Raw genomic sequence first — 17,900 nt, forward strand, 5'->3', positions numbered from 1 at the left:
GTCAGTGCACATAACTGCCATACCACCAGGTATAGGAGTTAAAGCTTCTAAGTAAGAACTATTCCTTTTGTTACTCATGGTTTTAGTACCACTTCCAGGCAAATATAGCATTCATTGTCTAATCGGGATCTTAAATACAATCTTTTAATTTTTTAAATCTTTTAGATGTTACCAGTTTGTAGAACTGTTAATGAATCTAATATATATGAAATACTTGCTCGTAGCAGCCGACTGTTTCTAGTTGTGGATGTTTGATTCGCTGCCTCCACAATTTGAACTTGTTTGCTCTTTTATACAAGTTTCAGTAGTGCTAGAATCAGCCACCAGATGGAGCACTGCAATAGCAGAGCGCTCTGTAATAACACAACATTCAAGGTAAAAACTCCTGTCTGGCACTTTGCAGTTTGGGTACATTTCAGAATCAACTCGTGTACATGCACAGTACATATTGGGTTAATTACAAACTCAGCATGGCACAGGAGCCAGCAATAGAACCACTAAGAAAAGAAGGGATCTGGGGGTCCTAGTGCAAGAAAATCAAAAAGCAGCAGGTGATCAAGAAGGCCAACGGAATGTTGGCGTTTATTGCTAGGGGGATAGAATATAAAAACAGGGAGGTATTGCTGCAGTTATATAAGGTATTGGTGAGACCGCACCTGGAATACTGCATACAGTTTTGGTCTCCATACTTAAGAAAAGACATACTTGCTCTCGAGGCAGTACAGAGAAGGTTCACTCGGTTAATCCCGGGGATGAGGGGGCTGACATATGAGGAGAGGTTGAGTAGATTGGGACTCTACTCATTGGAGTTCAGAAGAATGAGAGGCGATCTTATTGAAACATATAAGATTGTGATCGGGTGGATGCGGTGAGGATGTTCCCAAGGTTGGGTGAAACTTGAACTAGGGGGCATAATCTTAGAATAAGGGGCTGCTCTTTCAAAACTGAGATGAGGGGAAACTTCTTCACTCAGAGGGTGGTAGGTCTGTGGAATTTGCTGCCCCAGGAAGCTGTGGAAGCTACATCATTGAATAAATTCAAAGCAGAAATAGACAGTTTCCTAGAAGTGAAGGGAATTAGGGGTTACGGGGAGCGGGCAGGAAAGTGGACATGAATTTAGATTTGAGGTTGGGATCAGATCAGCCATGATCTTATTAAATGGCGGAGCAGGCTCGAAGGGCCGATTGGCCTACTCCTGCTCCCATTTCTTATGTTCTTATAATAGGGAATGAAGGAATGACAAAGATGCTCAGCAAATATTTTGCCTCTGTATTTACAGAGGAGATGAAGGAAGAACTGCAGAAGTACCAGAAGAGGACATAGAGAACAAGTAACAGTTGGGATTTTCAAAAGGAAGCAGTTTTAAAATTGTTAATGGGTCATTAGGCCCAAATGGTCTACTCCAGAATACTGAGAGAGATTATTGATGAAATAGCAGAGATACTAACCATTGTGACTAAAGCACAGCTTCATTCTCCATCAAATAGGGAAAACTTCAATATTTGTTATCATATTATATGAAGAGCCAAACAGATACAAAGCTCAGTCCATGTCCTCCGCACATGCATTACTTGGAGTCCTGAGATCCTTTGGTACACACACTCACGCTTGTAATCCTCAGAAGAGGTGAAGCACACAAATAATTCTAAGATTTCAGACAGATGTAGATTAATAAAAGAAATCTATTTCTGCATGAAGCACTAATATACAGCATCACCAAGTGGAGGGAGGCAGCTTTGATTTCCCACTGGACCTTGCTGCTGGGGTGGGGGGAGAAGATTGGATGGGGTTGTCATCACAAGGTCACTATTACACATCTCCTGGTGCCTGGCCTAAGATGGCACTGGTGGCGGGCTCGACATGGGCTGTGCTCACCCATGGAGAAGCAGAGGCACCAGTTGAACAACAGGAAGAAACATAAGACGGCATGCTCTCCATTGCAGAGTATAAACCCTCAATATCCCAGATTCATTGGACAGGATTTAACTGTGAAAAACGGGTGGGTTGGGGACGGGGGGACATTGAAAATTGCAACAATTTCAGACCCGCCCCCAACCCACCCATTTCCGCTTCACCGGGATGGGACGAGGGGTGGGCGACCAAGCCGCTCCTAGGAGGCGGCTTGGTCACTAAAACCTTTCAAAGGGGCTACAGGTATCCATTTTGAAAGGTTTCGCGATTTTAGCCTCTGGGGACCGGGGTTCCCGGGCCTTCTCCTTCACTCTGTGTGAGAGAAGGCAAGAAGGCCCGAATCTGGAGATAGGAGCCTTTCTGGCACAGCTTGTGGGCCCGGAGGAGCAGGAGTGCTTCCCCCAGGGCCAACGAGCCTACCTGCAGCGACTCCCCCCCCCCCCCCAACCCCTCAACAATCACGGCACCTCCCCTCCAACGATCGCGGATCCAACCCCCACAGCGATCACAACCTCCTCCCCCAAAGATCGTGGACCCCTGCGATGACCCCTGATCCTGACCCCCACCTCGGTGACTGACACCTGATCGCACCCCATGACTCCTGATCCCTCTTCCTCCCCATGACTGACTCCCCCAGTGACTAACCTCTGCTGACCAAGCAACCCCCCACCCCCCCACCGCGCCACGATGCCCACCGATGCCCCATGGCCCCGTGTCCACCCATGCCCCCCGTGCTCACTCATGATTCCCTCCCCCCCACCTCAATCCATACAATCTAAGACTTACCTGAAGACATACCTTTTTCAGGTCCTTTTCCTTGCTCTGCTCTCCTGTCCGACTGAGACCAGCCTGTCAATCAGGCCGGTTAGTCGGACGGCAGACTGACAAAAAAAAGATGAACTTACATCAAAATCATAAGGACGTCAGGGAAACTCGTACTTCCGGGTTTCCCGTCTGCAATCTGACCCCCACCTCCTCGTCCCATTCTCGGCTCTGGGTCAAAATCCTGGCCCTTGTCTTTCAAATTTCCAATACACATAGTATATTGGATGGATACAACTCAAAAACACCAGTAGTAGGTGAACTGGCCTAGATATAAATATTATAAAATCTTTAATTTTATTCTCTAAGCAAATCTGGTTTTGGACAGAGCACAATAACCTGCGGCTGTTAACAACTGTTAGAAATGAGTTGGCCTGAAGGATTTCAAACTAATCCTATCTACAAGAGAAAAGAATGAGGAATTTGCTGAATAAAGGCTCTTTATTCAGTTTAACACCTTGGTGTGGGGGCAACAATCGAGGCAGTTTGTTGTGTAAACAATTTGCGTGCTTGAAAAGCTCAAGAAGGAAAATGACAGATTAACAGCTGTGTATGGTTTGATCTGGACGACCCTATCTTTGTCTTCAATATACAGCACGTTCCTCATATGATGTGGAGATGCCGGTGATGGACTGGGGTGGACAAATGTAAGTAATCTTACAACACCAGATTATAGTCCAACAGTTTTATTTGAAAATCACAAGGAGAAAGCCTCCGAAAGCTTGTGATTTTCAAATAAAACTGTTGGACTATAACCTGGTGTTGTAAGATTCCTTACATTTGTACTGGATCGTCAGCTGTGAATCTGGTCTAAGAGTTCCGGAAATAGAATTGGAGTTGTCCCTTCTGTTTACAGGCTGGGAATTGTCTTACCAAGCAAACCTCCATGGTTTAAGTTGCATCATGTTTAAGTCAGGACTCATTTTACCTCTGGGCAGGGCTCCTGCAAGTACCAATCTAGAGGTATGTTATGAATTTATAATTTTTGAAACCTCATTACCCATTAACAGATGAAGGGAGAGATGTAGTGTGCCAGTGCACTAACTCTGATTTTGGACAGTTCTGCCTATTGCATTATCCATTTCTGTGCTGTACCATACTATGATACTATGTCTGTCAGCATTTCAAAAACCTAGATAATAAAGGTAAAATTCAACTTTGGCTGCGGCACAAAACGGCGGTAATGGATTGACCACCCTGCCTAATATTCTTAAATCGTGCAGGGTATTGAAGTTGAATTTTACCCCCAATGTCTCCTCTCAGTCTTTTCTGGAGTGAAAATAAGTCCGGCTCCATGAGTGTCTTTTCACAACTCGAAACCATAAATCTTACAATCATTCTTATTGCTCTTTTCTAAACCCTTCACAATGTATCAGTGTCCCTTTAAAAGTTAGACAGAAGTCTAGATTTCCTACATTCATGGTTAATGGGTGGCAAATCTAGCCCAGTGATCTATATACAATGTTAGCAAAACATATTTCCAGTTCCAATTATACTCAAACACCCTTGAGATGCACAATTATATGATTAGCCTTGTTGATAATACCTTCACATTGACAGAATACTTTTGGTGGCAAATATTTGGACTCAAATCTTTTTCCTACTTTGTTAAGGACATCTCTACATTTTACTGTGTTTCCTGTTTGAGTTTGCATTTTCATTTATCTATTTCAAGCTAGTTAATGAATTAATTAGAAAGACAATCTAATAAACAACCTAGAGATAGCTGTTAGTTTCATGGGAAGGCAGCCAGCTATTGTTTTTGTGTTACTGCCTGATCAGAAACTATCAAAGGTCAATTTTGTTTGGCTAATTCATGATGTCTTTCAAATGTTAAAAGTATGGAAATTAGCAGACTGAAGTTTGACATTTAGTTGTGATCATGTGTTCTGAACAAACAACTTATCAGTCACCAAGAGACTGCTGTCCACAGTTTGTCTACATGGGTGGTCAAAATAATTACTATTCAGATAGCCTGACTGTTGCGCTTTTTGATCTTCAGAGGAAATCTTTGGAGTCTCAGATGATTATGTAAGGGTTTCCCTTGCATTTCCCATTCCTGCTTTGTCTAGCTGATTCCAATGCAAGTGGCCTTGAGGGTCTCAGTGGAGTCTTTGCCATGTAAGATTTCATCAGTTAAAAGTTTGTAGAAACAACTGCAGAGGTTTTGGACCCTTTGTTTTTGGAATAATTACGCAAGTCAAATATTGTACAATTAGTTACCTTTTGTGTGTTTTCTGTTTCTACGTAATGATCTCATTTACAAATAAATTTGATGATTAGACTTTACCTGAACTAAATGATCTGGCAGGATCATATTTACTGCCTTTCGGAGTAGACAAGAGAAAGTGACGTGCCTCCCACGTAGCCTTTAATTCATAGTATCATGGAAAAGGGTAATTGATAGTCCTGTGACACATTATCCTGCTCACATGACACATAACTGCACAAATTTCAGTTCGTAGGAATTATGGGTCTAGTTATGAAGCTGTTCTTTTGTTGTGGACATTGAGTTCAAAATATTGGACCTCCAAATTGTAACAATTACACACTAGATAGTCCTCATTCAGTAATTTAGAAATCTCCTCATAGAATTCTTCTAGTTTAGTGAACCATGACCGATTTCATTTAAATCTGTGCTGTCTACTTCTGTACTCTTTAGATGGAACAGTAATAGTATCCTATATAACACTCTTCAGCAGCCTTCCAATCCCTAATTCCCCTGATATTAAGCTAACTGGTCTATAATCCACATAACCATATATTGAGTCTTTTATCATTACACACTTGATAGAATGTGTAGGCAGAATGGCAAAAAAAGATTGCTGCAACAAGTGGTTCCCAGCTACAGAAATTGTTAATGAAACTCTCCACGCTCTTCAGGCTCAGAAACTCCTCATTTCCATCTATCTTAGCTGATCTTGGCAGCAGCTGCAACTTATAATTCTCCGTCTAGGTTATCCTGAGTGCATTGTGAGTGTGAAACCAGGAAACTCGGAGCTGGCTCCCATTGGCTCTCATTATAATATATACTTGGTGGGTGGAATGCGAGGACGGAATTTGGGGAGGCAATTTGGGGGCAGAAGATTGGCGTAATTGGCTTCCTGCCATAAAAAGTTACTTTCCCCAATTATGCGTTGAAATTATGCCCAAAATGGTGTGAAAATTCTCTCCCTGATTCTTTTTTTAAAAAAAATTCTATTATGTGATTTTCCCCCCTGAACTGGCTACACATTAGACAAATGAAAAAACACACACAGCTATGATCCAACTGAGGTAGAATTGATATCAAAAAGTGTGGTTTTGAATTTTATTTGTGTGCAGAGTGCCATTAGTTCCCATATGTAGTTGAAGGAAGCTGTGCCAGTTGAATACTGGGAAATTGAACCTTCCTGCTAATGAAATGAAGAGACAAGGTGGATAACTTGGATGTTGGGGAGGGTTTAAACTAAAGTGGCAGGGGGTTGGGAACCTGAGCAGGGAGAGAGAGGAAAGCGTAACAGGAAGGGACAGAAGGTATGGAGTAATAGGTAAAGTGTTAAAAAAGGAAAAAGCAGGAACTAAGCGTCACAAAACAGATTTGAAAGTTCTTTATCTGAATGCACGTAGCATTCGTAATAAAATGGACGAGTTAACGGCACAAATAACTACGTATGGGTATGATCTTGTGGCCATTACAGAAACATGGCTGCAGGGTGACAACGACTGGGAATTAAATATGCCAGGGTATTTAACAATCAGGAAGGACAGGCAGGAAGGAAGGGGAGGTGGGGTGGCTATGTTAATAAAGGAAGGAATCACTGTAATACAGAGAAATGATATTGGGACAAAGCATCAAGATAATGAAACAGTTTGGGTGGAGATAAGGAATAATAAGGGAAAAAAAACATTAGTGGGCGTAGTATATAGGCCTCCTAATAGTTGCAACTCTGCTGGAAGAAGTATTAATCAGGAGATAGTCGAGGCATGTAATAAGGGAACAGCCATAATTATGGGGGATTTTAATTATCATATTAACTGGACAAATCAAATTGGGCAGAGCAGCCTTGAGGACGAGTTCATTGAGTGCATCAGGGATGGATTTCTTGAGCAGTATGTAACTGATCCTACAAGGGGGCAGGCAACCTTGGACCTGGTCCTGTGTAATGAGTCAGGATTAATTAATAATGTCCGAGTTAAGGATCCCCTTGGAACGAGCGACCACAACATGGTTGAATTCCATATCCAATTAGAGGGTGAGAAGGTTGATTCTCAAACAAGCGTACTGAGCTTGAATAAAGGAGACTATGATGGTATGAGAGCGGAATTGATTAAAGTGGACTGGGAAAATAGATTAAAGGGTAAGACGGTACATGAGCAGTGGTGTTCATTTAGGGAGTTATTTTACAACTTTCAAAATAAATATATTCCACTGAGGAAAAAAGGGTGTAAAAGAAATGACAGCCATCCGTGGCTAAGTAAAGAAATCAAGGATAGTATCCGACTAAAAACAAGGACATATAAGGTAGCCAAATTTAGTGGGAGGATAGAAGATTGGGAATTCTTCAAAAGACAGCAAAAAGTAACTAAAGGATTGATTAAGAAAGGGAAGTTAGATTATGAAAAGAAATTAGCAAAAAATATAAAAACAGATAGCAAGAGTTTCTATAGTTATATAAAAAGAAAAAGGGTGGCTAAGGCAAACATAGGTCCCTTAGAGGATGAGACCGGGAAATTAATGGTGGGAAACATGGAGATGGCAAAAATGCTGAACAAATATTTTGTTTCAGTCTTTACGGTAGAGGACACTAAGAATATCCCAACACTGGACAAACAGGGGACTCTCGGGGGGGAGGAGCTAAATACGATTAAAATCACTCAGGAGATGGTACTCAGTAAAATAATGGGACTCAAGGCGGATAAATCCCCTGGACCTGATGGCTTCCATCCTAGGGTCTTGAGGGAAGTGGCAGTAGGGATTGTGGATGCTTTGGTGATAGTTTTCCAAAATTCCCTGGACTCAGGAGAGGTCCCGGCAGATTGGAAAACTGCTAATGTAACACCGTTATTTAAAAAGGGTAGTAGGCAGAAGGCTGGAAATTATAGGCCAGTTAGCTTAACATCTGTGGTGGGTAAAATTTTGGAGTCTATTATTAAGGAGACAGTAACGGAACATTTAGATAAGCATAATTTAATAGGACAAAGTCAGCATGGCTTTATGAAGGGGAAGTCATGTCTGACAAATTTGCTTGAGTTCTTCGAGGATATAACGTATAGGGTGGATAAAGGGGAACCAGTGGACATAGTGTATTTAGACTTCCAGAAGGCATTCGACAAGGTGCCACATAAAAGATTATTACTTAAGATAAAAAATCACGGGATTGGGGGTAATATTCTGGCATGGGTGGAGGATTGGTTATCGAACAGGAAGCAGAGAGTTGGGATAAATGGTTCATTTTCGGACTGGTAACCAGTGGTGTTCCACAGGGGTCGGTGCTGGGTCCCCAACTCTTTACAATCTATATTAACGATTTGGAGGAGGGGACCGAGTGCAACATATCAAAATTTGCAGATGATACAAAGATGGGAGGGAAAGTAGAGAGAGGAGGACATAAAAAACCTGCAAGGGGATATAGACAGGCTGGGTGAGTGGGCGGAGATTTGGCAGATGCAATATAATATTGGAAAATGTGAGGTTATGCACTTTGGCAGGAAAAATCAGAGAGCAAGTTATTTTCTTAATGGCGAGAGACTGGAAAGTACTGCAGTACAAAGGGATCTGGGGGTCCTAGTGCAAGAAAATCAAAAAGTTGGTATGCAGGTGCAGCAGGTGATCAAGAAAGCCAACGGAATGTTGGCTTTTATTGCTAGGGGGATAGAATATAAAAACAAGGAGGTATTGCTGCAGTTATATAAGGTATTGGTGAGACCGCACCTGGAATACTGCATACAGTTTTGGTCTCCATACTTAAGAAAAGACATACTTGCTCTCGAGGCAGTACAAAGAAGGTTCACTCGGTTAATCCCGGGGATGAGGGGGCGGACATATGAGGAGAGGTTGAGTAGATTGGGACTCTACTCATTGGAGTTCAGAAGAATGAGAGGCGATCTTATTGAAACATATAAGATTGTGAAGGGTCTTGATCGGGTGGATGCAGTAAGGATGTTCCCAAAGATGGGTGAAACTAGAACTAGGGGGCATAATCTTAGAATAAGGGGCTGCTCTTTCAAAACTGAGATGAGGAGAAACTTCTTCACTCAGAGGGTGGTAGGTCTGTGGAATTTGCTGCCCCAGGAAGCTGTGGAAGCTACATCATTAGATAAATTTAAAACAGAAATAGACAGTTTCCTAGAAGTAAAGGGAATTAGGGGTTATGGGGAGCGGGCAGGAAATTGGACATGAAGCTGAGTTCGGATCGGTCAATGCCCTGTGGGTGGCGGAGAGGGCCCAGGGGCTATGTGGCCGGGTCCTGCTCCGACTTCTTGTGTTCTTTAGATTTGTGGTTGGGATCAGATCAGCCATGATCTTATTGAATGGCGGAGCAGGCTCGAGGGGCCGATTGGCCTACTCCTGCTCCAATTTCTTATGTTCTTATGTTCTTATGACCCTCACTGAATCCATCTCCAAGTATTGTTAAATGTATACTATAACATAACGCTGAATGAAACCAAGTCCTAAGAACATGTAAACTTCTTATATAAAATAAAATTGTAAAAAAACACTGACAAAAGAAATTGAAAGTCAATAGACACTGAAAAAAAAGTGAGAAGAGCCACACAGATTGGGATTTGCCTTCCAATTTTGCACCTAAAGTTGAGGAGGATCTGCTTCATACTAAGGTGTTGGGGAAGGTCCTGGCAGTAACATTGCCTATTTAATGACTATTGTCGATAACCAATCACCAATCCAAATTAATAAATCTACACCAGCAAGTCTTGTCATGTTAGAAATGGCTTTAATACTTTTCTTGTGTCACAATAATGCACAATTTTTTTTAGAAGAGGGAATTACATGACTAATGGCAATTGGCTTTTGTGTCTTACAGCCAGTCGGCACTGGATCAGCACAACAACTAAACACCTATTAGATCTGACTGTGAGCCACACTGAGAGCTTTTAATGCCTTTAGTTTGTAGACAGACTGAAGATTAGGAAATCCAAAAGTGAGGTTCTGGAAAAGAATGTTAAGAGTCGGTGACCATGTGATGAGTCAAGATTTCAACACAGCAACGATGCAGAGAGGAGGAACACCTGGACTGGTCAATACTGGTCTCAGTCAGTGTTGGTCTAAGAACGTAAAATGTGGTTAAATGTGGGGAGGGGGGAGGGGAACTCATTTGAGTAGGTCTGGCCTTGCATTTGAAGTGGATGAATCACAAGAGGTCCTAACCGTGTTAGTAGCTTCTGTGAAAAAGATACAAAACTCAAAGAGAAAATAAGTGCTCTCCACGATGTACTTTTCGACATGGCCAGATGGAAAGGAGCATGCAACTCTCACCAAATCTGGGAAAATTGGTATTTATGAAAAGAGAGTGTATTTGGAGACTACAAAGAATAGGAGAAGAAAGTTAGTAGCAGCAGTGACCATGATAAAACAGAGAAACAACAGTAGTGAGAAAGAAAAGCAAAAGCTTAGAGGTGAAAAAAGGATCATCTACCAAATGACAAGTTCCTTCTTGTGTCCTTTCCAGGAGTATAAGAGAACTCCTTGAAGTCTCCTCAGATATGGAAGCAATGTTCAAATCCTGGTTGGATTTTGATTTTATGGAGAGTTAAGAGTTGAGGAAAGGAAGTGCTCGATATGAAAGAGGAAACTAAACTTCTTGCAGGCAGCTTTAGCAATGGCATTAATCTGGGAGAAATATATGAGATGGGAGGAGATAACGGGGGAGAATTTCCATGGGAATTCTCCTGATCAGCCGCTGAAGGGTCATGGAAAACCTGGAAAAACGGAGTGAACGCTGGTTGCACCGATTTTCTGGGGTTTCCATGGCTCTTATATTGAAGTTACGGCAGACAAGGAGAACCCCTGTAGAAATTCACCTCCAACGCGACAAGAATGTCAATAGATGAACAACGACTAAAGCCCTGATTTTACCCCCTGATGAGAGCGGGGCGTGTGGGAGTTGAAATAAATGTAGAGTACTTACCTCCCTGTTCGTGCTGCACTCCTGCTTGCCACCAATATAACTCTTGCAGGCAGGCGAGGGCCTCCTAAATATGCGAAAGTCGCGGTCCTTTGACACAAATAGGACCCTGACACGATTTTAATACGGAGTCTTGCTACTTTCGCTCAGTGCCGAAACTGCCAGAGAAACCTGGCGGCAACCAGGATTGGTGCCAGATCAGGCACAGGAAGGTGAGTTTAAAGTTTTTTTTGAAGGTTTTGTGAGCCACGACTGCTCCTCTGGGCCTCACAAGGAAACCTTAGGCCTCCCCTGCCCTGGGTTTCTCAACCTATCCCCAACTGTGATCGCCTCCACCCCAGCCCCTGACTCACTTATCTGACTGCTGGGGACTGTACCCTCAGGAACTTGGCAGTGGCCTCCTGCTGGCCAAAATCCTGCCCCCGGCCTCTGACTAATGTCCCTTAGGGAAGGAAACCTGCCGTCCTTACCTGGTCTGCCCTGTATGTGATTGATTCTTAACTGAATTCTCACATTCCTCTGAAATGGCCTAGACAAGCCACTCAGTTATACAATCCCACTACAAAAAGACGTTATAAGAATAAAACCGGACAGACCAGAATATACTCTGGGTGGGGGACATCAATGTCCATCACTAAGAGTGGCTCGGTAGCACCACTACTGACCGAGCTGGCCAAGTCCTGAAGCACATAGCTGCCAGACTGGGCCTGCGGCAAGTGATGAGAAAACCAACACGAGGGAAAAACCTACTTGACCTCGTCCTCACCAATCTACCTCTCGCAGATGCATCTGTCCATGACAGTATTGGTAGGAGTGACCACCGCACAGTCCTTGTGGAGACAAAGTCCCGTCTTCACACTGAGGACACCGACCATCGTGTTGTATGGCATTACCACCGAGCTAAATGGGATAGATTCAGAACAGTTCTAGCAGCTCAAAACTGGGCATCCATGAGGTGCTGTGGGCCATTAGCAGCAGCAGAATTGTATTCCACCATAATCTGTAACCTCATGGCCCGGCATATTCCTCACTCTACCATTACCAACAAACCAGGGGATCAACCCTGGCTCAATGAGGAGTGTAGAAGAGCATGCCAGGAGCAGCACCAGGTGTACCTAAAAATGAGGTGCCAACCTGGTGAAGCTACAACTCAGGACCACATGCATGCTAAACAGTGGAAGCAACATGCCATAGGCAGAGCTATGTGATCCCGTAACCAACGGATCAGATCAAAGCTCTGCAGTCCTGCGCCATCCAGTTGTGAATGGTGGTGGACAATTAAACAACTAACGGGAAGAGGAAGCTCCATGAACATCCCCATCCTCAATGATGATGTGGAGATGCCGGTGATGGACTGGGGTTGACAATTGTAAACAATTTTACAACACCAAGTTATAGTCCAGCAATTTTATTTTAAATTCACAAGCTTTCGGAGGCCACCTCCTTCGTCAGGTGAACGATGTGAAAATGACGAAGGAGGTAGCCTCCGAAAGCTTGTGAATTTAAAATAAAATTGCTGGACTATAACTTGGTGTTGTTTACAATCCTCAATGATGGCAGAGTCCAGCACGTGAGTGCAAAAGACAAGGCAGAAGTGTTTGCAACCATCTTCAGCCAGAAGTGCCAAGTGGATGATCCATCTCGGCCTCCTCCCGAGATCCCCACCATCACAGAAGTCAGTCTTCAGCCAATTCGATTCACTCCATGTGATATCAAGAAACGGCTGAGTGCACTGGATACAGCAAAGGCTATGGGCCCCGACAACATCCCGGCTGTAGTGCTGAAGACTTGTGCTCCAGAATTAGCCGCGCCTCTAGCCAAGCTGTTCCAGTACAGCTACAACACTGGCATCTACCCGACAATGTGGAAAATTGCCCAAGTATGTCCTGTCCACAAAAAGCAGGACAAATCCAATCTGGCCAATTACCGCCTCATCAGTCCACTCTCAATCATCTGCAAAGTGATGGAAGGTGTCGTCGACAGTGCTATCAAGCGGCACTTACTCACCAATAACCTGCTCGCCGATGCTCAGTTTGGGTTCCGCCAGGACCACGCTGCTCCAGACCTCATTACAGTCTTGGTACAAACATGGACAAATGAGCTAAATTCCAGAGGTGAGGGGAGAGTGACTGCCCTTGACATCAAGGCAACATTTGACTGAGTGCGGCACCAAGGAGCCCTAGTAAAATTGAAGTCAATGGGAATCAGGGGGAAAACTCTCCAGTCGCTGGAGTCATACCTAGCACAAAGGAAGATGGTAGTGGTTGTTAGAGGCCAATCATCTCAGCCCCAGGACATCGCTGCAGGAATTCCTTGGGGCAGTGTTCTAGGCCCAATCTTCTTCAGCTGCTTCATCGATGACCTTCCCTCCATCATAAGGTCAGAAGTGGGGATGTTCGCTGATGATTGCACAGTGTACAGTTCCATTCGCAACCCCTTAGATAATGAAGCAGTCCGTGCCCACATTCAGCAAGACCTCGACAACATCCAGGCTTTGGCTGATAAGTGGCAAGTAACAGTGACGCCAGACAAGAGCCAGGCAATGACCATCTCCAACAAGAGAGAGTCTAACTACCTCCTCTTGACATTCAACAGCAATATCATCGCCAAATTCCCTATCATCAACATCCTGGGGGTCACCATTGACCAGAAACTTAACTGGACCAGCCACATAAAAACTGTGGCTACAAGAGCAAGTCAGAGGCTGGGTATTCTGCGGCGAGTGACTCATATTCTGATTCTCCAAAGCCTTTCCATCTTCTACAAGGCACAAGTCAGGAGTGTGATGGAATACTCTCCACTTGCATGGATGAGTGCAGCTCCAACAACACTCAAGAAGCTCGACACCATCCAGGACAAAGCAACCCGCTTGATTGGCACCTCATCCACCACCTTAAACATTCACTCCCTCCACCACCGGCGCATCGTGGCTGCAGTGTGTACCATCTACAGGATGCACTGCAGCAACTCGCCAAGGCTTCTTTGACAGCACCTCCCAAACCCGCGACCTCTACCACCTAGAAGGACCAGGGCAGCAGGCGCGTGGGAACAACACCACCTGCACATTCCCCTCCAAGTCACACACCATTGTGATTTGGAAATATATCGCCGTTCCTTCATCGTCACTAGGTCAAAATCCTGGAACTCCCTATCTAACAGCACTGTGGGAGAACCTTCACCACACGGACTGCAGCGGTTCAAGAAGTCAGCTCACCACCACCTTCTCAAGGGCAATTAGGGATGGGCAATAAATGCCTTGCCAGCGATGTCTACATCCCATGAATGAATAAAAAAAAGACCAGGTAGTGTTTCTGGTCGGGAGCCTCACTTCAAACATGGAAATGAAGAGTTAAAATGGCCCAGACCTCACACTGTCGCACACTTGCTCCACCCTTCCCAGGCTGCACTCAAGCCCTGAATTAAAATCGGGGTTTAAGAGTGCAGCATCAAAGTTAAGAGGTGGTAGCTATTGGTTGGACATGTGATAGATATGAAAAATATATTTGTTTAAAAAATTGAAAGAAATAATATTTTTATTAATCCATAAAAAGTTAGGGAAGACATGAAGATTTAATAATTTATTTAAGAACAAATGAAAGATAGCAAGCTGGCTACAAAACAAAAAACAGAGTGTAGGGATTAAAGGTAGTTACTCTGACTGGCAAAAGGTGGGAAGTGATGTTCCACAAGGATCAGTGCTGGGACCACTGTTGTTCACCATTTACATAAATAACTTGGACTCGGGAATCGGAGGTACAATTTCAAAATTTGCGGTTGACACCAAATTGAGGGGCATAGTTAATACTGAGGAGGACTGCGACAGGAAGACATTAACAAACTTGCAGAGTGGGCATGTAATTGGGAAATGAATTTCGATGTAGATAAGTATGAGGTGGTATATTTTGGTAGGAAGAATAAGGAGGTCACATACTCCTTGGAAAATAAGAGTCTAAAGGGGGTAGAGGAGCAGATGAATCTGGGGGTACAGATACAAAAATCACCAAAAGTAGTGATGCAGATTAATAAGGCCATAAAAAAAGCAAACAAAGCACTGGGTTCATTTCTAGAGGGATAGAATTGAAAAGCAGAGAAGTTATGTTAAACTTGTACAGAACCTTAGTTAGACCACACTTGGAGAACAATTCTGGTCACCATATTATAAAAAGGATATAGAGGCACTGGAGAAGGTGCAGAAAAGATTTACTAGGATGATACCAGAACTGAGAGGTTATACCCATCAGGAAAAATTGAACAGGCTGGGGCTCTTTTCTCTAGAAAAGAGAAGACTGAGGGTGACCTGATAGAAATCTTTAAGATTATGAAAGGGTTTGATAGGGTAGACGTAGAGAAGATGTTTCTCTTGCAGGGGAGACCAGAACTAGAAGCTATAAATATAAGATAGTCACTAATGAATCCAATAGGGAATTCAGAAGAAACTTCTTTACCCAGAGAGTGGTTAGAATGTGGAACTTGCTACCACGAGGTGTAGTTGAGGCAACTAGCATTGATGCATTTAAGGGGAAACTAGATAGACACATGAGGGAGAAAGGAATAGAAGGATATGTTGATGGGGTTAGATGAAGAAGGGTGGGAGGAGGCTCATGTGGAGCATAAACACCGGCATGGATTTGTTGGGCCGAGTGGCCTGTTTCTGTGCTGTAAGTCTATCTAATTCTATGCTGTAATTCTGTGTAATTCTAGGTAACTTTGTGTACATCGAGGTGGTGCAGTCTGAAAAAAGTCGATGGACTTGGATTGGAGTCATTGTTCAAAGAGTGGATGAGATTGAATAATGAGAACCTCTGAATAGATGGGGAGTCAAAGGATGTACTATCAAATGTAGCACAAATGACACCTATCCAATAGATGTACAGGTAGGGGGTATGTATAATCATGCACTGTGTTACTGGATATAACACTCCTGCATATGTTATGCAACAACCCACTGAAAGTAACACATGCTGTCCAATATCTGGCAGGGCCAAAGGGGTTCTGAAAAGCTCAGCAATTATATGTGATAATCACATTTATCAACAACAGTTACAATGGGGGAAAAATTCAATAAGGGCCGTTTTCAGGCGGGGTAGCCTGATTCGCTAGTACCCTGCGCCCGATGGCCCGTTTGCAGGCAGCACGTGAACTTCGTGCTGCCTGTTACTTACCATGATATTTCCGTGCAGCCAGCACTGCCTGTGCTGCTGAGAGGCTGCACGGAGAATGAGGAAGTTGGATATGGGGCGTGCACAGCGCACATCGTCAGCAGCCTGCACCTTTTAAAGGTGCAGGTGCACATTTCAAATGGCAGGTACACAGCTTACTTGGAGAAGGGAAAGATGGCCACGAGGATAGCAGGACCGGCACGAGAGAGGGCTCCACGCTTCTTCGATGATGCACTGGAGGCCCTGGTGGAAGGGGTGAACGAAAAGAGGGCCAACATGTACTGCAGGGTGCCAGGAGACCCTCCAGACTGCAGCTCCACAGGCATTGGCAGGCTGTAGCGCAGGAAGTCAATGCCAGGAGCATTGCACCATGCACATGGGTGCAGTGCCGAAAGAAGTTCAATGATTTGACACGAGTGGTCAAGGTGAGTGAATGCAAGTGTCAAGTGGCACATCCTACCAACTGCATCACTGCTCCACGCATCACACTCCCCGTCACCCACCCACCAACAAACACTGCCCATCCATACGCAATGCTGCACTCGGCATGCTGATCTCATCCACACGTAGTATCACATTTGCAGGCCACACAACCACCACTCACAGGTCACACAAACTGGCAGCTATTTGACCACGACAGACACATCACCCACACACCTTGCAGGATACTCACTGACACACTGACCTCTGTCATGCGCCCCCTTCTCTTGCAAAACAGCTGGCAGCAGGAGGGACCTGAGGGTGGACGGGCCATGCTTACACATCCTCACCTCCCCTAGAGGAGACAGTGCTTCGGATCATTGGGTGGGCCGTCGCTCCAGCCGTGACAGCATGCCGCGCTGGAGGTCCCGATGAAGGGGTCTCTGCATATCTAATGCTTCTTCTCCTTTCCCACATCTCCCTCCTCCTATAATCTTTCTGACTCACGTGCTGCAGTTACTGCAGATGCCCAAGAACGTGTGGCGGTAGCAGCAGGAGGAGGAGGAGGAGGCCAGTGAAGCCACACCGTCACTCGATCGGACACTTGCTTCCACCAGCTCAGAGACTGACACTGCACGTCTTAGGTTAGAGGAGGGATCTGCACGTGGTGAGACACCAGGCACAAGTGCGCAGGAGCCAGGGTGGGGGGAATGGATACCACAGATGCCAGCTCGCCACAGGGCGAGGTGGCTCACTGGTTCTGCTGCAGAGGATTCAGATAAGGGCTTCGATGGGCCAGGCTACAGAAGACGGCTGATGGGCGTACACAACCAAATGCTTGGGGCACTGGAAAGCCTGCCAGAAAGCCTGCGCACAATGAGCAGGGGCATGGAGGAGTCCAGCTGCAACTTGGCACAGGGCTTTGTGCATAGCTTGGAGCCCATCCTTTCCAACATGGAACGGGTGGTCACCTCCATCAGCACACCTGTGGAACCCACCATGATGCAACATCTGATGACCAATGTCACAGCTTCCATTGAAGCACAAACATCTGCCATCCAAGGTCTGACGGCTGCATTTGGAGCTCAGACTGCTGCCTTGGAAGCTCAGACAGCTGCTATCGTGGGTCTGGGGACCACTGTTGAACTGGACTTACAGGGCATCATAGCACTCCAGCAATCCGTTCTCCAGCTGATCATCAGGATTGCTGAGGCGCCACCCAGGAGAGTGGCAGTGGCATCATGGCAGCCCCTCAAGCCTGTCTTCCTATTTTCCTATACCCATCCCAGGACGATGCTGTCACACATTTCCTTCAATATATTACATTGTTTTATATTATAGTGTAGAAAACTATGGTTCCCACTCTTGACAAGTTTAACATCTGGGTATTTTTTTATCAATCCCAAATAAGCAGGTCGCCGTCTGACCAAGTCGGTGGGGAGTTATAGTTCCCTGTTGGTGG

General features: G+C 44.7%; 1 protein-coding gene across 1 annotated transcript in view; it reads right to left on the reverse strand.

Annotated features, from left to right (window-relative positions):
- Nucleotides 1-17,418: 17,418 nt before the first annotated feature.
- Nucleotides 17,419-17,900, reverse strand: part of zgc:136858 (uncharacterized protein LOC678543 homolog) — a 65,245-nt gene continuing 64,763 nt past the window's right edge. The window contains 1 exon segment of the mRNA XM_068000088.1: nt 17,419-17,900. Within this exon segment, the coding sequence (XP_067856189.1) occupies nt 17,835-17,900 (66 nt within the window). The 3' untranslated portion in view covers nt 17,419-17,834.

Source organism: Heptranchias perlo, chromosome 18 (assembly GCF_035084215.1).
Source record: "Heptranchias perlo isolate sHepPer1 chromosome 18, sHepPer1.hap1, whole genome shotgun sequence".
Lineage (NCBI taxonomy): Eukaryota > Metazoa > Chordata > Chondrichthyes > Hexanchiformes > Hexanchidae > Heptranchias > Heptranchias perlo.